General features: G+C 39.7%; 1 protein-coding gene across 4 annotated transcripts in view; it reads right to left on the bottom strand.

Moving 5' to 3' along the window:
* Positions 1-5,660: 5,660 nt before the first annotated feature.
* The window catches only part of HCFC2 (host cell factor C2), a 30,122-nt gene continuing 14,285 nt past the window's right edge, over positions 5,661-21,497 (bottom strand). The window contains exons 6-17 of one of the 4 annotated variants that reach the window (XR_008912141.1): positions 20,432-20,538; positions 20,154-20,342; positions 19,638-19,799; positions 19,151-19,203; positions 17,850-18,063; positions 15,113-15,313; positions 13,920-13,993; positions 12,077-12,214; positions 10,043-10,228; positions 9,002-9,287; positions 8,110-8,185; positions 5,661-7,976 (exon numbers count right to left, since the gene is read on the bottom strand). Coding sequence is in view for 3 of the 4 variants with exons in the window: in XM_007503352.3 (XP_007503414.2) it covers positions 8,160-8,185; positions 9,002-9,287; positions 10,043-10,228; positions 12,077-12,214; positions 13,920-13,993; positions 15,113-15,313; positions 17,850-18,063; positions 19,151-19,203; positions 19,638-19,799; positions 20,154-20,342; positions 20,432-20,538 (1,636 nt within the window). In the remaining variant the exon portion in view is untranslated. Of the gene's footprint in view, positions 8,186-9,001; positions 9,288-10,042; positions 10,229-12,076; positions 12,215-13,919; positions 13,994-15,112; positions 15,314-17,849; positions 18,064-19,150; positions 19,204-19,637; positions 19,800-20,153; positions 20,343-20,431; positions 20,539-21,497 lie in introns of all 4 variants that reach the window. The other 3 variants (XM_007503352.3, XM_056798785.1, XM_007503353.3) reach the window with 3 other exon arrangements.

Here is a 21,497-nt window from a genome sequence, read left to right as displayed (position 1 = left end):
TGAGAGAAGCTGGAGTGAAGAACTCACATGAGAGGAGAAGGAAGTTACCAAGACGAGCTCCGACAAATTAATAAGGATGTTAAAGGTAAGCCAAGGGAATGGGAATTGGGTTTGCCTTTCAAAGAGGCGATGAGGTGAAAAGATAGGAACAAAATAAAAATAAGAGGGGCTGTTTGTTTTTGGTTTGGAACATCTCATTTGCTGAAAAATAGGTGCTATTATCTCCATTTTATAGTTTGGCAAACAGGTCAAGTGCCTTGTCCAAGGCTCCTGAAGCCGAATTTGAATTCAGGTCTCCCTCCTGCTCTCTACCCCCTGTACCATCTGGAGGTGGGGTGAGTGGGGTAGGGTTGGGGTGACAATTCCAGAGTTAAAGAAGCTGCTTCTCCCTACCAATTGCAATTTGCCACAGTATTTCTCTAGTGGATCTATTAGCATGACTAAGAAACGTTTTTGGATCTTGCTTTCAGTAAGTATGCCAAACAGTGGCAAAGTTGGAACATTAATTCATTGCTGGTGGAGCTGTGAATTGATCCAACCATTCTGGAGGGCAATTTGGAACTATGCCCAAAGGGCGATAAAAGAATGTCTGCCCTTTGATCCAGCCATAGCACTGCTGGGTTTCTACCCCAAAGAGATAATAAGGAAAAAGACTTGTACAAGAATATTCATAGCTGCACTCTTTGTGTTGGACAAAAATTGGAAAATGAGGGGATGCCCTTCAGTTGGGGAATGGCTGAACAAATTGTGGTATATGTTGGTAATGGAATATTATTGTGCTAAAAGGAATTATTATTATTATTATTATAAGTGGAGGAATTCCATGGAGACTGGAACGACCTCCAGGAAGTGATGCAGATCGAGAGGAGCAGAACCAGAACATTGTACACAGACACTGATACACTGTGGCACAATCAAATGTAACGAACTTCTCTACTAGCAGTAATGCAATGACCCAGGACAATTCTGAGGGACTCGTGAGAAAGAATGTATTCACATCCAGAGGAAGAACTGTGGGAGCAGAATCGCAGAAGAAAAACAACTGCTTGATCACATGGTTCGAAGGAGATCTGATTGGGGATGTAGACTCTAAGCAATAACTCTAGTGCAAATATTAATATGAAAATAGGTCTTGATCAATGACACATTTAAAACCCAATGGAATTATGCATTGGCTCTGGGGAGGAGAGGGAAAAATCATGAATCATGTAACCATGGACATTCTTAATTAAAAAAATAAGTATGCAAACAGAATAGAAAACAATCTTTGGTTAGTGACTTGTTCATATTCTAAGTGTAAACTGGTCCCCTTTCCAGAGGGGGAAGGTAAAGAGGCTTAGGATATGTCTCTCCAATCTCCAATTATCCAGAACAATGACCCCTCTCTCTCCCTCTGTCTCTCTCTTCTCAGAAACAACTATTTCTTCAGTTGTTTTTTCAGAAACTGTTTATTTCAGCCTGTGCACCTTTTCTTACTTTCTGCTTGTAACTGACCTTTTCATTTGAAAATACTTTAAATTCAAACTTCCTGACATCTTAGGATGGAAAAAGTTTCTCATCACGTGAGGCTCAGCTTCGAGAGACTGGAACCATGTAACTAAAATATAACTGGAAACCCTGGTTTTCCTAGAGCAGTGTTGGCAAACCTTTTCTGAGTTTAAGTGCCCAGAGGGCAAATTCAAGCTGTCTGGGAGCCCCCAAGTTACCAGAGAGAGCTGAGGAAGTGCTTGCTTTGGGTGGTTGGACAGAGGGACGGCATGCAAAAAACATTGTTTGGTGCTGGAGTGCTGGCTCTGCACATGTGCCACGTCTTCACCAACACTGTCCTTGAGGCTCATTTCCTGTGCTATAGATGAATAATGTGACCTCTTCCAGTCCAAACTCAATGAAATACTTCTTAAGGAGTGACACATCTGCCAGCAAGGTTGTACTTGCCTATGATGTGAATGAACAAATCCTCTCAAAGCCACATTCAGTTGTCTGAAGAAACTTTTGGTAAACCTCCTCTTCTTTGGACTTTCTGGAAATCCACCCTTGCCTTTCAGGCCTCTTGTAGAGAACAGTTAGCACTAGCCTTGGTGACAGGACTTCTGAAATGTCCTTCCATCAAGCCACAGATTGATTCCAAAGAACATGACTCCTGTAATCCACAAGAAATGTGGCGCTTGAAGGGTGCTAGATACTCTGAATCTTTTTTTTTTTCAGAAAGTTAATAGTCATGGAATGTCTTAGGTAAATCTGCATTTCATTGCTTTTTTCCTCATGCTTCAGTTCAGTTTGATTTAATATGGCAAGCATTTCTTAAGCACCAACTGTGTGCCAGCTATGGTGCTAGGCATCATAGATCCAAACCCAAAAGCCACATAGTCCTTGACCTCAAGGTACTCAGAAAGCAAACTTCGTGCTTTACCTTTCCTCGTTTCTGCTCTCCCTCACACCCCATTACTTAGGTTGTTCTAGCTTTGATGGATAGATGGTGTAAAGAAGACATTTTTTCATTGTATATTTCGGTAATAATCTTAGCTCTTTTTTGCTAAAGTGCTTCTCGTGCATAGCCCTCACCCTGTTATTTGGGGGCTTGGGAAGAGCTGATATGTAAGAGAAGCAGGTAGATAGTGGGATAGAGCTGCCCTCGATACATTCACGTCTCTAAGGCCAGACTACTGAGAAGTCTCAAATGTGATGGCTGGACTATTTTCAGTGATCACCGAAAGATAGAAGAGAATGGGGGAGGCATGCGAAGCCTGGAGTTCCTTGACAAGAGTCACTAAAGATGAAGAGGTTGGGAGGGGTTTGCAATGCATACCATTCCAAGAAATTCCCAAATTGTTGACATCACAGATGTAGTGAGGGAGACAAGATCAAGGGAATGGCATGGACAATAGTATAACTAAGAAGTTAGCAAAGTATGACAAAATGTTTCAAGCCAGTCTTATGTAAATTACAGACAGGCTAATTCCCCAATTGATAAATGGGCAAGGGACATGAATAGGCAGTTTTCAGATAAAGAAATCAAAACTATTAATAAGCACATGAAAAAGTGCTCTACATCTCTTATAATCAGAGAGATGCAAATCAAAACAACTCTGAGGTATCACCTAGCAGATTGGCTAACATGACAGCTATGGAAAGTAATGAATGCTGGAGGGGATGTGGCAAAGTAGGGACACTAATTCATTGCTGGTGGAGTTGTGAATTGATCCAACCATTCTGGAGGGCAATTTGGAACTATGCCCAAAGGGTGACAAAAGACTGTCTGCCCTTTGATCCAGCCATAGCACTGCTGGGTTTGTACCCCAAAGAGATAATAAGGAAAAAGACTTGTACAAGAATGTTCATAGCTGCACTCTTTGTGGTGGCAAAAAATTAGAAAATGAGGGGATGCCCTACAATTGGGGAATGGCTGAACAAATTGTGGTATATGTTGGTGATGGAATAAGATTGTGCTCAAAGGATTGTGAACTGCCTGATTTCTATGAGAACTGAAAATTCCTCCAGGAAGTGATGCAGAGTGAAATAAGCAGAACCAGGAGAACATTATCACAGTAATTGAAACATCGTGGCTTGATCAAATGTGACAGACTTTGCTACTAAAAACAAAGGAACTCATGAGAAAGAACACGTGATTCACATCAAGAGAAAGAACTGAGGTAGTAAAAGCGCAGAAGAAAAATATATGATTTATCACTTGTTTAAATGGGTATGATTTTAGTTTTGGTTTTAAAATATTGTTACAAAAATGAACAATATGGAAATAGATATCAATTGATAATACACATATAACCCAGTGGAATTTCTTGTCCACTGGGGGGGAGAGGGAAGAGGGGAGGGAGAGAACATGAATCATGGAACCATATTTTAAAATAACTTAATTTTAAAAAAGACACAGGCTAGACCACAATCAATTAACACATTTTTAAAAAGCACTATGTGCTAGGACCCATGATAAACTCTGGAAATACTAATAAGGCAACAAAGTTGTCCCTGAATTTAAGGAGCTCGCTAATTCTATCTATGGGTACCGTAGTACCATTTTGGGGGAGCAGGAACTGGTTGGATGGACATTCCAAAGAATCATTATCAGTCATTCAATGTCAACTCAGAAGGTACTGCATAGATTGTCTCCAAGACCTGTGTTTGACTGCTCAGCAGTTTTCAAAATGATTTGGATAAATGGCATGTTTATCAAATTTGCAGAGACCATGAAACTGAGAGGGATAACAAATAGCTGGCTGCGTCAGGATCCAGAGATTGGGATAAGGCAGAAGGTTAGGCTGAAACTGACAAATAATAAGCTTTTACATTTAAGGGGAAATTATAGCTTAACAGTTTATCTGGGGAAAAATGTGAAGGTTTTAATTGGACTTGTGATAAGGCAGCCCAATGGATTAACTCAAAGTTAGCTGCATTAAGAAAAACAGAGGGAGATGCTGGCTTTTCTCATGTTCCCTGAAATAGTTGGGTCAGTTCTGAGTACCATATTCTAATAAGGATGGCATCTATGGGAAGTATGAATTTTAAAATCTCTCAGACTGGTGAATGTTAAAAATTCTTAGACTCTACCTTAGAACATTTGGTTAAGACCATTCCCCATTTTAAACAATGCAGGTACTTGATCAGGAATGTGAGAAATCTAACATTACTCCACCCATACTTAGGTAAACTCCTTACTGAACAATGAAAAAGTACATAACCCATACTTATAGTGAAGCTAAAACCCTTAAGCTAGGTCTATTTTTAGATCTAATACAAAAGGGTGCTAAGTACCTATGAAGGTCAAATTAATCACTAAAAGGTCAAGAAACTTGCAAACTTGCAAGGGGCAAAGAGGTGTGAACTTACTCAGAAGTTTTAGTCTACCCAGAGAAGTTAACTAAAGAAGGTGTGAATTAAGAATGGTCACTCCTGTGAAAATGTCTACTGTGATTGGTAGATGTGAAAACTTAGGGGAGGTGAAATAGGAGAAAATTCTCTTTAAAAGGAGGTCAGAAAGGCCTCTGAAGGAATACAGCCTTGGAAGCTGAAGTGGAGCTTCCTGAGCTAAACTGGAGGGTCTCTCTGAACACTAGAGTTTTGCTTGAAAGGATCTTGTGTTGAGTGGATTAAAGACTGACTGATCTCTCTCTTAAGGCTTAAGCCTAGGCTGGCCTAGACTGGCCTAGCCCTTTTCTCATTATTTCCTCTTACTCTCACTCTCCCTTTCATTAATTCCTTAATTTGTATTAATTAAAATCTCTATAAAACCCAGCTGATTTGGGTATATTTAATATTTGGGAATTTTCCCATGGCGACCACTATATTTTTGATTTGAAAGCATATTTTCGCGTTCACAGTTTAAGGCAAACACTCTTTTGACCGTTACAGAAGACAAGAAGATGAAGGGTTCCTAGGTCATACCGTGAGGCTCAATGGAAGAAACTGGGGATGTTTACCTCAGAGAAGGAGAGAGGGGATTTAATTCTCTTTCATGTAAGACCTGAGAGGGCAGAAATGGGAGAATTATAGATACAGCTAGCAGTCAAAGGTGAGAAAAAGTGTCTGAACAAAGTATGAGTTCCACCTAAGTGGAAGTCTCCAGAAGCGGGATGATCACCTGGGCAAAGTTGGAGGAGTCTTCTCTATTCCATGTGATATAAAAAAAATAATGATGATTGCAACTGTTTGTTTTTAAATATTTAATGGTTAAAAAAAGTGCTTTGTTTTACAGATCAATGAATACACATTACATGGGAATGGCCTAAAATAGTCTTGGAAACTCCACAAGGCAATTAAATCACAGACAAAGTCTATTAAAATAAAACTGTTTATGATTGGAGCACAAGCTATTTTCAATAGCAACAATGAGAGAATTTCTAATGATATAAATAGCTTTTAATTGTAAAATTCTGCAATGATTAAAATTAACCTTGGCATTGTAGAGCCTATGACTTTAATGAGAAGATTCTTAACAACAGCTGAAAAAAAAAATAGATTTACACGTTCCCCTTTTTCCAGTTGGGTTTGATGAATGAATAATGGGAGCTTCTCTACATGCAGTCAGAATTAACTATGTTTTTAAAAAACAAATAGTTTCCAAGTTTCCCCCTCCTCAATTGCCAACAAAACTAATTAAATAGGAAAAGAACAATATTCTGAAAACATACTCGGAGAGCACATAGCACCAGGAATTCACTACCTAACACAGTGGGCTGAGATTACCAAGCAAGAAGATATGGATGATGTTCTATGATATTACTACAATTAAATTTGCTTATAGAGCTGGGAAGGGAGGAAAAAGGCAACATAGCTTACTGCAGATAAGGTTATAGAAAATTCTGTCTGCAGATTATCCCCAAAAGGAATACATGGGGATTCTTGAAAGAACTATTCCATTAGAGAGAAGCCATGGGTGCTTAGGGGGAAGGAATAAAGGTTCATATGGTATCTATTAGGTGCCAGGCATAGTGCTAAGCTGTTTTACAAATATTATCTCATCTGAACCTCATAACAACCCTGTGAGGCAGGAAATCATTACCATTTTACAGTTGAAAAAAACTGAGGCAGGTGACTTGCTTAGGGTCACACAGCTAGTAAATGTCCGAGGCTAGATTTGAACTCAGATCTTCCTGCCTCCAGGCTCAGGGCTCTCTTCACTGCATCCCTCCCCCTCCAAGTTCCCTCCAGCTGTTTATCAACAGAAGCCTCCGATCAGTCATTAGCAAAATGGCAAAGTTAGGAATGTCCCCACTGCAGCTGTCACCTCACCAGAATATTTCCTCTGAGATCATCACAAAGAATGTATGAATGTCTAGATAATTTTTTTGAAATCTGGAAGGCTTATTCCACTCATAACATTCTTCATGTAGATCTGCCTCTCACTCTCCAATATCAGAACCCCTTTTTTAGAATTGAGGTGCAAATTCACTGCTAAGCTTAGCATGGAGAAAGCTAGGTACTAAATACTTACACCCATCAAAGAAACAGTCTAAGCTAGAGATCAATTAACTCCTGTCAGTGAGAAGTGCTTTATAAATCTACCAACCAATTAATGCAGACTAAAAGGATTTTCCAAAAAAGCTGGTGTTAGCTGAGGATTATTGAAATAATACAAGTAAGTCCTTAAAAATAACCATGCCTGAAACACTTGCTTATGACTTTATAGCCAATCCCCCAGCTTGGGAAAAAAAAGTCACGAAAGCACACGTACAGGATCCCTTGGCATTTAATATGTGCAAAATTGCTTACCATTTTATTTCAAACTTTGGTTAAATATTTATTTAGTCTAAGTATTTCAGACACGTTATGGAAGCCATACAAAAATGATTACGAACATAATAATGAGGTAAGTTAAAATTCTACCAGTGCAAAAAGCAAGCGTATGCCCAAAGCAATGCATACAGGTTAAATAAATGTGGCTGCTGGCAGCTCTCGGAGTCAGGAGGGGCAGAGCTGGCAGGCCGGAGAAGCTCATTGTAAACATTGTTTTTAAGATATAGGTCTAAAAATTCATACATCTCATCTACCATCCATCCCCCTCCCCCCAAAAAAGGCCAAGGTTACCTAACACAAGAGTAGTGCATTTATTTTGCCTTAGAGTTCAGGGTCTCTCATTTGGAGTGTCGAAGATTTTGCATATTTCTTCAGGAAAACCTTGGTAAGACACATTCATTACAAATACTGTAGTATAAAAATCCCGATTCTTTACAAAAGTTATATATTAAAATATTCTATACATCTTAAATTAGTCGTTGGAACATACATACATCAATTCATTCAATTTGTCCAATGGAAACTGTGCATTAAGTTAAGACATCCCCTACTCACCCTAAATGGCATAAAAAAATGATTGCAAACAGTCCTGGGTGGTTCTTCATTCTGGACATCCGCACTGCAATTATTGCTCAATGTCGATTTCCGAGGTGAACAGGAAGTGGTTCTATGAAATCACTAACAACGGCTACAGACAAGCGCCCTGGAGCCTCGTAACACCTCCCTACCTACCAAAGGATGGAATCACACCTGAGTAAGGCTGTCCGATGCTTATATTTAAGATGTAAAAAATGTGTGTACAATTTCAAGGTTAAAAAACAATGCAAAAATAAAACATTTAGGACATTTACAAAATCTTACAAATGTTTAAAATACTTTGTCAAAACTTCTCTCCCATTAAGGTGCATCTTCTACTTTGAACTTGACTCCTTCCTTTCTGCAAAAGAGCAACACACATACACACACACTTCAGTTCTGATTGGAGGATGGTGGAGGAGCAAATGTATTGGCAGTATTCAAATAGGAATGGCTTTGAAAAAGAGAAGTGAAAATCTCCAGGGAGGCATTATCCCCACCCACCCTCCTGCACATGATGCCCAGCCTGGTGCCCAGCCTGACTAGCTTACGGCAGAGATGGGACCTCAACCCAGACTTCTAGTCTCCCGAGTCCTGCATTTCTGAGGACAGCGGAACCACCAATGCTAGGAAGGATGGACAAATACCAAGGGATCATTCTCTTCTTCCTCTTGTGACTGGTTAGGTGGCTAAGCTATCTAAACTTGAGCTGGAAAATCAAGGCTTTCTAGCTTCATCCAGTCTTTAAGTTCTGAATGAAAAGCCAAAATAAGGGACTAAGAAATCCACATCACACATCTCATCCAAAGACAAACTGCTGGAGAGCAGAAGCAAGTTAGGGAGTAGTAATATCCTTTCCATTGTTAGGAGAGAGAGCTGTAACAGCCACTCAATAGTACTTGAGATAAAAGGGGAATTGTTTCCCCTCCAAAGACAAGCTTTATCCTCAGGGATGGACCTGGGCAGATTTCTCAAAGGACTTCTTTGCTTCTTTTTCACTGTTACTGAGATCTAAAATTGAGTGACTAGGTTTCTATAACATTTGGTTTCCATGAAATCTGTTAGCCACACGAGTACAGAATCCCTAAAATAAACTGACCTTCACTACCATTTACTAAGGAACAACTAGTTGTCAAGAAAAGAATTGAGGTTTACAGAACCCCTGAACCACCATTACCTTGAAGCCATCGAACCTGGGTAGCCGGTCCATATCCCTTTTCATTCTTGGCTGATATTCTGAACACAATGGCAGGCCTGGAGGTGTAATCAACATGTGCATTGGCGAGCTGCCCCGCAGTTACTACGCAGGAAGTTTTCAGGCCACAATAAATCCGCATGAACATGGGCTGACTTGGATTATCTGGCACCTGTGCTGTACGAATAGCTAAGTAGGCAGAATATTCCAAAATATTTCCAGAGGGTGAAGCTGGAGGTTCCCAGGAAAGGTGGATACAGTCCACATTCTTGACGAGAAAGAAAGAGAAGGAGAAGATCCAGGTTCTTAGGCATGGTCTGTGCTTTTTAGAAGCCCTCTCATGTTCAAAATGCTGATCGTTACCATGATTTTTAAATGAGAGGCCAGATGTTTTCAGTTATCCTTTTAATAAACCAACTCTACCTGGAGCAACACGCCTTGATTTCCATTTTGCTACATAGAACTTGGAACCAGTGGCCATGTCCTGGAGATCCACAAGATGGCACTCTTTCTTCCTTGTAGGCCACCCCCTTCACTAGATTTTCTGAGGTTCCCAATTTATACCATCATATCATCTTCAAAGAGTGAGTTTGGTTTCCTTCCATTTTTTTCTGTTCTTGATGCTATAGCTAGCATTTTCTAGTATAATATTAGATAGCAGAGCTGATAATGAGCATCCCTTGCTTCACCCTAGATCTTACTGCATCCCTTCACTAGAGAGAGACAATTTCAGAATGATTATTAACTTAAACTAGGTACTTGTCTTGAAATTTTGGTTCTCAAACTCAGGATGATGTACTAAGAGAAAAGTTAGATTTCTTGACCTTTCAGCCTTTTGAGCTCTAAGTTCTCCATAATTTTGTCTCCTCAGTTTCTCTAAATAATTGATCAAATGTTTACTCTTTCAGGAGCCACCCTTCCAACTACCATTTCATTTAAAAAGTTATCCATAATCCTTGTCTAATGCCATGCAAAAAATGTCTCCAGCTCTAGTCACAGTTAAGTCTTAGGCTAACTTCTTACCTTTGAGATTCTGACAGCACAAGGTGCCCCAGGAAAACCAGGGATACAAGTTTTAAATTCACTGATTTTGCTGAAAGGGCCTATCCCACAGCCATTGATTGCAGCGATCCTGAATCTGTACACTGTGCCTGGAACAAGATCTTGTTTCTTAAGTAAACTGTAGTCTGGGACATCTGTATTTCCTACCTGAATTTTTAAATACAAGCAGAAGTCAGAGAAAAAAAGGATGTCCCTACAAAGTACTATAACGTTTCCAATTAAGTGACTAAATGGTAAGACACCAAAGTGAGCGAAACACTGCACCCACCACTCATTACTCATCCTGAGACTTGGTGTTAATTATAATCTTTTTTTAAAAAAAGGTCTTTAACAATAGACATAATGACTAAAAAAGTATGATTCAGGAATGCAATAATAAAACAATCTGAAATTGTTGCAGAAGGTTGCAGACTGCAGGCATTTCTCTTACCAGGGTAATACCTTGAGGTCTGAATAAGTCCCTAGAGAAAATCTCAGTGGTTACTAAAGGCATTAAATTTGAATTATGAGAAAGTTTCCTTTGTATGAATGAGATCTCAACACATACAGAAAGTTTCTCTGACAGAATATTACTGAATTATTATCCAATAGGAACTTGCTTTTAAAAAAAATACTACCACACAAGCAGCAAAGGAAAGCCACAAGTAACATTTTTTTAAAACCCTTATCTTCTTAGAATTGATATAAGTATTGGCTCTAAGACAGAAAAACAACAAGGGCTAAGCATCTGGAGTTAAGTGACTTGCTCAGAGTCACATAGCTAGGAAGTGTCTAAGGCCAGATTTGAACTTAAGACTTCCCTACTCCAGCCTTGGTTCTCTATCCACTGTGCTACCTAGATGCCCCTGAAAGAGTCATGAGTTCTTCCTATATATGTAATTTGGAAAATATTGATATGTAAAGTTACCTGGTATGGTTAAAGAGTTTGGGGGAGGTCACCTTGAGACACTTCCCAAGAATTTTAAGTGGAACTATCTGAGAGCTATTTACCTCTTGAACAAAGGCAGCAGTTTGTAAGCTAAAAATGCTACATAAGTATGGGTTATGTTACTCTACTCATTTCACAAATAAGCCTAGTAACTTTACTTCTTAAAATACATATATGATTCAAAACCGTGGTATACAATGGTGATGGAACACTATCGTGCTATAAGGAATGATGAACTGGGGGATTTCACAAAGAGCTGGAAAGACCTCCCATGAACTGATTCGGAATGAAAAAAGCAGAACCAGGAGAACATCGTACACAGTAACAGCAATATTGTGGGATGTTCAAATGTAATAGACTTTGCTACTCTCAGCAATACAACGATCCAGGACAATTCGGAGGGATTCAGGACAAAGTATGCCATCCATCTCCAGAGAAAGCTGGAGTCAGAATGCAAATGGATGCATGCGATTTTTCAATTGTTTATTTGGGCTTATGTTTTAGGGTTTTGGTTTTATAAGATTATTCACTTACCAAAATGAACAATACAAAACTTTTTCAAATTAAAATTAAAAAATCCATAAATAAATAATGAACAATATAGAACTATGTTTTACATGATAATATATGTATAATCCAGATTAAACTGCCTGCCAGCACTGGGAGGGGGAAGGGAAAGAAGGGAGGGAGATAAGTTCGATCATATAACTTATTACATGTAATTGATAAATTTATATATATAATATGAAAAATATATGTGGTTCATGAATAGATAGCATTTAAAAAAATTATTTTGAAAGAATAAAAGAAACCCCAGTCTTTAACAATCATACAAATATTCACTGGATCAGGATACTTGAACTAATTGATCACATTGACTGTTGCTTATAGAACAATTTAAAGTTTCAGAACTAAAATTTTATAGCCTTAAATATTCTCCTACCTAGCACAGTCCCATTTATATAATGGGGATGCTTTTTAAATGTTGGTTGTAATTTAAGGGTGTGTGTGTGTGTGTGGTGGGGGGCACATAAATATGTATGCACGTGCAGAGGGGAAGAGGCTACCTTCGAGATATTTTGCTTTCCTTTTGGCAGCAAGTAGAACTGGTTGACCAGAGCAGTGTTGTTTTTGAAGATCCCCACATCACACCACTGTCTTTCTCCTCTTTTTTCTAGGGTCGTTGGCTTTGAAGGCGTATCTTTCTAGTATCAGAGAAAGAGGCATTATGTAGCATAACAACCCCACTCAGCGCCATAGGTAAGCACTACCACAAGAACAGTCACAAGTAAACAGTCTTTGCGTTAGGTTACTAGTGAGCCAACAATGCTAAATCAAAGCCGAGGAGGTGGGAGGTTTGGTGCTCAGTCGGGCAGCTTCGGAATGCCCAACTGAATGGGAGTTTCCTTTAAAATGCCAGGCCGCTTAGATGAGGAGCTTATTTTGGAGGCTCCAGCTTTCAACTGGTCTGGCTGATATTTCAGCTTACTTCTAGGCTCAGAGGCAACCTGTAAAGGACAGCTATCTTTGGGCTTAAAGCAAATACCTGGGATTCTGCAGAACCTCATAGCAGTGGCCAAAACCAAAACCCATTTTGAATGTAGTCTACCATGCGAGTGAACCACATATAGCAGACACCAGTCATTGTGAGTATCTTCCAGCTAAAAAGAAAACCAAAAAACTGCCCTATTTGAAAGCTTCCTCTGATGACAAATGGAATCAGAATGTCTACCCCTTGAACTACTGCTGAGGCCTTAAGCCATCTCTCTAATAAATATGAGATGTGCCTGCTTACATGGTCAAAAACTAATCGAGGGCTTCCATTACTCTAATCTTAAATGTATAGTAGTAACATGAAGTTATTATGCAGTCCGCCATTATTTGTTTGTGTTTAGGACTGGTCTGTTAGAAAGAAGCCCTGTGAGGCAAGGACTAACCCTGCCTAACATATGGGTCTCCAAAGTCTAGCACTGCGCTCTGCACAAATCTTTGACAGGCAATACCTCCCTGCCGCCACCTCCCCCTACCCGCCCCCCATTATTTTTTCCTTTAAAGAATCAATTGCTCCAGATGCTGCTTCTTTGGGGCTTTGATGTCTTTATTAAAACCAAATGTGCCACAAAAAGCCATTATAAAAATGATCATGCAACTAACTACTCTTGAACTAAGGCAGACTACTTCTGGCTGAAGGGACATGAGAGTCAAATAGAATTCACTGAAACGATCCTGTCCTCAAGGAGAAAGAAGAATTACTATGTATAAAGAAGCCAAGAAGCCTAGGGTCATTCCAACTAATAGTGGGCAGGAAAAGAAGAGTCATAAAAAAGGGAAATAAATACGAATAGGGGAAAACTAGAGCAATCTTTTCCATATAACAGGAAATTCATCAGCCACAAGATGCTACTTTTTGTAAGAGGCCATTTAAGGATACTGAAGTTTTTTTGGATAAGTTTGTAGATTAGACATACAATAGATTTAATGTCTTAAATATTTTGTGGGTCTATCTAGTTGGCAGGGGTGCCAATGCTACAGAAATAGAATGCTAGGCTGGGCTGGGCTTCATTTGTGGCTGACTGTAGTATCCATATTTCTCTTAAAAACACTTCCATTTTCTACATTTGACTTCTATTTGTATATTTTATATAATATACATTTTATACATGTATATATATATATATCATATTTATATTTATAAATTAGCTCATGTAGTAGCTGACTATTGTTATCCTTTTTCTTCCACTTTATATATCTGGTTATTCTTTTAACCATGTCTAAATTTAATTCCAGATGCTACCACAGAAGAGTTAGAAAATGCTGCCAGTTTCGAAACATAATCAATATTTAGAAAGCAGGTGCTTCCAGACATCTAGCATCACGCGGCACCATCAAGTCAGGAGGCCCAATACTTACTGATAACGGAATAGCAGAGTCTTGGGTTTCGGCAGAGCTGACCTTAGTTGTGGGTTGCATGAAGGCTTCATCAGCTAAAAATAGATTTTCAAATAAGACTTATCAGATATCTTATTTTTTTAAAAGGCACAAATCACTAAAACATCATTTATAAATACACTCCTACCTCAGGTTAATAATAGATGGTTCCTTCAAAAGTGATAGAATTAACATTACAAGAGAAAGCATCTAGGTGGCTCAGTGAATTGAGAGCCAGACCTGAAGATGGAAGGTTCTGGGTTCAAATCTGACCTCAACACTTCCTAGCTATGAGACTCTGGGCAAGTCACTTCACCCCTATTGCCTAGCCCTTATGCATCTTCTGCCTTAGAATTGATGCTTAGTATGAATTCTAAGACAGAAGGTAAGGGTTTAAAAAAAAACAAAATAGAAACTTCACAGAAATTAAGCTCTCAGTGAGTTTAGAAGAGTTTCAGGATTTGATGCATTTCAACCTCTACTCAAAATGATTAGTGACATTATCATACAATAATCAGCACTGGTTGGGGTAGGATTGTATTTCACTATATATAGTTATATTAATATAATGTATGTAGCAAGAATAATAGTATTTATTATAATATGTGTATAATGTGATACAGGAACAGGAATTCCAATAGCCAAGTGATAGGTATGTAATTTGACTCCTACTGACTCACAAAAAAAAAAAGCAATTCTACTTGAAAGTTAAAAGAAAACATGGAAAATAAGAAATCAGGTGATCTGGAAAAGCCCTCCATGGCATAAAATGAAATATCACCTTTCGGGGGATAGTCGGCACTGGGAGTGAGTGTATGGGTGCTAGCCCACGCACACATGCACACACTGTTCTCATTTTAGTAGTTAGGGAGCTGGAGAAGCAGAGATCACAGAGACTGTATTAGCTCTAATGGTCATGCTTTCTGTGAAAAGGTCTAATTTACTTCAAGATGAATGTTTTTTTTTAAAAAACCCTTACCTTTTGTCTTAAAATTGATTCAAGTTTTGGTTTCGAGAGAGAAGAGGCTAGTCAATGGCGGCTAAGTGGCTTGCCCAGGGTCACACGGCTAGGAAATGTCTGAGGTCATGCCTGGCTCTCACTGAGCCACCTAGCTGCCTCCCAAGATGAATTTTATACACAGGACTGAAAATATAGTACATGAAATATCTCAAACCTTCTGATTTTGCACTGAATGCTGTTAGCGATGTTTCGTCTTTAATGACTGCTCCGTTTGTACTGGATGACTCTGTTTTAATGACCCGATGGGGTACCATGGCACGAACACCAGAAATGGCACTGGCTGCAGCAGTTTCAGGATTTACTGTCCTTAAATCCAGACCATATGACTCACTGACATTCATTGAAGTTTGAGCACCTATCATTAAAAGGAAACCAAAAAATCAACTAAAAAAAATCACTTGCAGAGAATTTCAGGCCTCTGACTGATTCAGTGAGGCCCTGGACCACATGACTATACCTCAATTTAAGGTTTAGAAAACTTTTTTTGTAATGAACCTAACATCTACAAGAACATATCAATATACAAATAAGAACCAAAAGAAAGATTATACATGAACTTGAATTCCTATCACAGAGTTTTTAATTTGTAGGGTTTTTTTTAAGTTAGTATTAACTTTAACAAGATAGTAACAAAACCACCCTGCTTGGCTCTCACTCCTTCTGAAGTTTTGCTGCTTTGCATCCTGCGTTTATGTTTTACATGTCAATATTTCATTGCCTTTTTACTCTTTCTCTTTTTGGGGGGTGAGGGAGGCATTCCTATCCCAACCTACCCACTTTTCTCCTCCCAAACAAGTATTTTGAAAGACTTCCATCTAAAATTAATCATTCGCATTCAGAAAAAGCAGTCTCTCGAGGCAAATAGAAAAAGCTGTGTTGGGCACATCCACCATTCTAAAAGAAGTCAAGAGTTCTCCTCTGGACAGGGTGTGGCCCACGGCATTATGAAAACCAGATGACTTTATGGAGACACTGAGTTTTTCCTTTATTAAACGACCTTGTCTGTATTAGAGTCTGAACATACTTGATTTAGGAATCTGGAAAAACTCTGCAAAATACTCATTATACAGACTCAAGTGTACCACGTGTTAAACTTCAAGATACTTCAAAAAAGTGAATATAAATGAATGCGGGCACTCCTTGAACCTTCGTATCAGCCTTTCCACCCCTTACTATTTTCATGAGTCACTCAGGTCAAAATTAGCCATGTTTTGGTCAACATCCTGCACATTAAGTGCCACTGAACTTAGCTGTGGTGGTTCTAGGATTATGGAAGTCCATCGGTGGGCCTAAACATGAAGAATTCCTTAATTTCCACATCAAATAATAATAGATAACATTTATATAACATATATATGTGCCAGGCACTGTGCTGAGCACTTTACAATGATCTCATCTGATTCTCACAACAACTCTATTATTATCCCTGTCTTACAGAAGAGAAACTGAGGCAAATAGAGCCTAACAAAATAAAATTTTAAAACAAGTTATTTTAAAAAGTGACTTCCATGATGCTAGATGCAAAAAGCATTTATAGCCTTTCTGAGGCTTGACAGAGCCAAGTGTACATGGAGATGGCTGAGACAGAAGGAGTTTGGAAGTCTCTACTGCCCAAAATATTCAGGCCCTGCCGCAGAAGGTTCCTCCAACACCAGATGCAGGCCACAGATGCTACAAAATAACTGTGAGGAAGGCATTTTGGGGCCATGCCAGGCCATGAAGACACAGTGAGGCAGGCGGTGAGCACCAAGGAACGACACCACCGTGCCTAGAAGTTACAAGAGAGTCCACAATGGAAGCTGCTCAGACGGAGTTTGCAGGGTCACACAAGCTACTTCCCAATAATGCCCACAAACCTCTCCCCATGTGTGAGCTCCTTGAGGGCAGGGAGTGTCTTTGCACCCCCTGTGTTTCGCCAGGTGCCTGGCACACCATCACTCGGGCCTTAAAAAACATTTGCTGACCAACACACCCACCTCGCTCCCCCTTGCCTTCCCAGACTTCTGACATCTTAGGTACATTCTTTGATCCAGTGACACCAGCCTCCTGGCTATTCAACAAACAAGACCCTCTATCTCTTGGCTTCCTGGAATTGTCTCTGGCACATGTCCCTCATGCCAGGAATGCTTTCCATCCTCCACTCTACCTACTGACTTCCTTGGCTTACTTTAAGTCCCAACTATGGACAGCTAGGTGGCACAGTGGAAAGAGTGCTGAATCTGGAGTCAGGAAGACTCCTCTTCTTGAGTTCAAATCCAGTCTCAGACATTTACTAGCTGTGTGACCCTGGGGAAGTCACTTAACCCTGCCTGCCTCCTTTTCCTCTTCTGTCAAATGACCTGGAAAAGGAAACAGCAAACCACTCTAGTGTCTCTGCCAAGAAAACACCAAATGGAGTCACATAGAGATAGACACAACTGAAAAACTACTGAACAACAAAATCCCACCTTCTATAGGAAGTCTTCCCCAACTCTTCTTAATTCCAGTTGCCTTCCTTCTGTTCATTATTCCCTATCTACCCTCTATTGAGCTTTGTCATGTTTGTGTTCATGTTATCTCCCTATTAAATGGTAAGATCCCTGAGGGCAGGGATTATCTACTGCCTCTTTCTGTAGCCCTGGCATTTAGCCCGGGGGCTGGCACATAGTAGGTGCTTAACAAATGCTTACTGCCCACTCCCCAACTATAAGCAAAAGCACATAATAGTGATAGATGACAAACTGTGTGACTTCCCATTTTTTGTAGGTTCCCAATAAGGAGGCACGCTCCGCTTCAGTGATTTGGAACCAATGTTGTCCATTGTACCATGTGTTTTTTCAAAAGCCCATGGTATTCTCTGACCACATCATATGAGAGTCTTAGCCGTTCAACTGAAAGGTTGGCCTCCCTACCTTCATTTTTCTTGAGCACCTTTGCTGAACAGCTACCATCTGCCACATTAGTCGCCAAAGCAAAGGATGGGAGAGAAGAAGTGTTGGACTCCATTTCTTTAAGATCCGATTGGCTTTTTACCGCAGTTCCTTTCATGATTATGTGGTCAGATTCTGTACTATTTCCCGTGTCTTCTAGCTTTAACAATTCTTGAGACAAGAGAGAGACTGGCATCTACAAGAAGGAAGATGAGTACTAAAATCTGTCTTCATTTTTTTAAAGGTAGGAATACAAATAAAAATTAGAGATTAATTCTATTTTAAAATTATTATTAATTTTACTATAATTCAACTACTTTATAAACCTCACTTATTAATATTATTTTTTTAATTAAAAGAATTCTCACTTTTATAACAGTTAAAGAAAGGAGTTTTCTTTCACTCTTACAACTCTAAGACAGAAGGACAAGGGCCAGGCAAATGAGGTTAAATAGCTTGCTCAGGGACTCACAGCTAGGAAGCGTCTGAGACCACATTTGAACTTGGGTCCTCCTGACTGCAGGTCTCATGTTCTATCCACTGTGCCACCTAGAAGGCCTTTTTAAGTTAAATTTTAAACTATTTTTGTTGTTGTTTCTTTGCTGTCAAAGGCTATAAAACCAAGTATGAGAACTGTGACTACCACAAAGAACAAACAGGCTCCAGGTGAGAGCCTTGTCTGCAATGGAGTTCATCAGACTGCTTTGCATTCACTGGGTTGAAGATTGGAGAAGAGGAAGCATGATCAGATTTTCCCCCCATGTTTTAGATAGGTCAGACAGCGACATCCCCAAAATGTGGTGAGATACCACTATCCTCAAATAAGGCCCACTTTTCTGCAAAGCAGAAAACCTCCTCTCTCCCCAAGCCAACCACCGCCACCACCGCCGCCACCAAGGCGAGCCTAATCCAAGTACTGGGGCAGGGGTGAGGGTTTGGGTTTACACACACACACACACACACACACACACACACACACACACACACACACAAACTGGGGTGTTACATTTACCAGTCTTTTCCACAAGAAACACAATATACAGCTACAACCTATAAGAAGGACCAAAAATAGAACGGGACCCTAGAGAGCTATTAATGTGTTTGGCTTTTCTGCACCCTAAAGGACACATAAGAACAGTGTGAATCTGAATGAGTGGATTCAATCCCTGACACAAGGAAAAAGGCAAAGGCAGATGATTTGGATGTCTGAACAAAAATCAAGTGTCCAGGAAACGTCACCTTCTAGACTAACTCAGGTCTGGAGTTGCCAACACTTTACTTACGTTGTTGGGAACAGTGTTATTACTGGCTTGTCTGGGGAAACTTGCTTGGATTCCTGCAAGGAGAGAAAATTCAGAGCAGCAGACTCTAGGAACTGCGATGTAAGCCACTGAAACAATCAATCACGTTATTCACTTCTTTCTGAAAACCCCAGGTCAGCTGTAATCAGAAGCTCCTCAAGGTTTCTAGTCAATTTGTCTGTAACAAGACCTCCCCCATCCCAGTCACACTTGGCACAGCTGTTAGCGTGTGCTTCCGAGCGGCCCAGCAACATGTAAAATAACAAAAGCCACATGAAACTAAGAGGCAAGGGAAAAGAAACAGCCTCTGCTGTGTGTTCTCACTACAGAGATGGCATATTTTCTATATTTAAAAAAAAAAAAGATCACTTCCCGGAAACTGTGCTTCTGGTATGTTGAACCTGATTTAAAAGCAGCAATAAGGCCTATTTAGGACAAGAACAGATTTGTCTGGGCACCACAGCATCACCTGGCAAGTTTGTGTGAGAATCCGGTGACGCTGTGAGGTACGGCAGGTCTGTGTTCAGCTGAAGAAGATAGCCTTCCACAGTAGGAACTTCATCCCATTTCACTTGGAAAGAGTTTGTAGTAGCTTTGATCACCTGGACTTGTGATGGTGCTGGTGGTTTCTCTAAAGAAAAATATACCTTGGTTAGACTAATTGCCAACTTTAAAAATATATTTGCTGGGAGCAGCTAGGTGCCTCAGGGGATTGAGAGCCAGGCCTAGAGGCAGGAGGTCCTAGGTTCAAATCTGGCCTCAGATACTTCCTAGCTGTGTGACCCTGGGCAAGTCACTTAACTCCCACTGCTTAACCCTTGTCATTCTGCTGTCTTGGAACCAACACTTAGTATTGATTGATTCTAAGACAGAAAGTAAGAGCTTAAAAACAAAACAAAAAAATGCCTGAATATCTAAGAATTGTGGATTAAAGTGTGGAATGAATTAGACAATGAAATTGCTGTTGGGAAACATTCTTACCTACCAGTATCAAGGTACCACAGATCTTTGCAGCAAACTTGGTTATTCATGGCCTTTTTGTAGCCATCCCTTCCACTCCAGAAGTAGAGGCGTGTCCCGATGGCAACAGCACAGTGGCCAGCTCTTGGTCTTGGCCGTAAATTCTTTTTGTCTTCCTGAGAATCGGAGACTAAACTTGTCCATTCTGCTGTATCTAAAACCAAAAGTGAAATAAATTCACCAAGTATGTTGTTTTTTAATTCCTCTGTTAAAAAGAATAAATCAAAAGACAGAAACACTAACCCAAATTTAGGTAAGAAAATGAGCTGGTACACCGCCATTCGCAGTCCCGAGAAGAAGCTTCGATGCTGTTCATGGTTTGTGGAACCCATCCACCAAAAATGTACATCCTGGAGAGAAGCAACAACGGCTCAAGGGTACTTCTGCATGGACAACTTACTCTTTTCATTTATGACTTGAAATGGAAATTTAATTTCTCACCCACCATATTCAAAACCTCACTTAACTATCCCAGATTCTACAATCAGCCTCCATCTGTGTATGCATCAATGTTGCCCAGAAAAGAACTCTTAAGAATTAGGAACTTTTAGACAAGATATCAAAACCAAACCTTTTTTTAAGTCATGACTTAAAATAGTCTTTCAGCATAAAATAAAATGTAAAATAAACTGGTAAAATATTGTACATTGGGGCAGCTGAGTGGTGCAGTAGGCAGAGTACCAGACCTGGGGTCAAGAGGACTTTAGTTCCAATCCAGACTCTGCCATTTACTAGCCATATGACCCTGGATAAATCAACCCGATTGGCCTTAGTTTCCTCATCTGAAAAATGAGCTGAAGGAAATAGCATTCCAGTATCTTTGCCCAAAATCCCCACATGGAGTCAAAAAGAGTTGGACATGAGTGAACAACAAACAAAAATACTGTATCTTACAGTATATAGCATATGTAAGCATCACTTATACTTGTAGAGGTATCCAACTCCATCCCTATCCCCAAGTTGTCCAACAAAACTCCTGGGTGGGGCCAGAACTAGATTAAAATGTAACTGGGAAATGTTTAAGAAACTAAACATAAGCACCTACTATGTTCTAGCCTCTGAGGACACAAAGGGAAACAAAAGACAGTCCCTGTTGTCAGAGCTCAGAATCTAGTATACAAACCTAGTGATAGTCAAGAAGCAGTAAAATAAAAGATCATGAACCTGACTGTTAAATGATCCAGGGAAAAGAGGGTGTTTTATGAATGGAAATCCATTTAAACAGGGAAATGAGTGAATAGAAGTATGAGAACAATTACAGTTTAAGAAGGGCAGAATTGGGGAACAAATAGTAAAAATCAAAATCATA

Source organism: Monodelphis domestica, chromosome 5, assembly GCF_027887165.1.
Source record: "Monodelphis domestica isolate mMonDom1 chromosome 5, mMonDom1.pri, whole genome shotgun sequence".
Lineage (NCBI taxonomy): Eukaryota > Metazoa > Chordata > Mammalia > Didelphimorphia > Didelphidae > Monodelphis > Monodelphis domestica.
The sequence above is the reverse complement of the archived record's forward strand: the minus strand, read 5'-3'. Positions and strand labels throughout refer to the sequence as shown.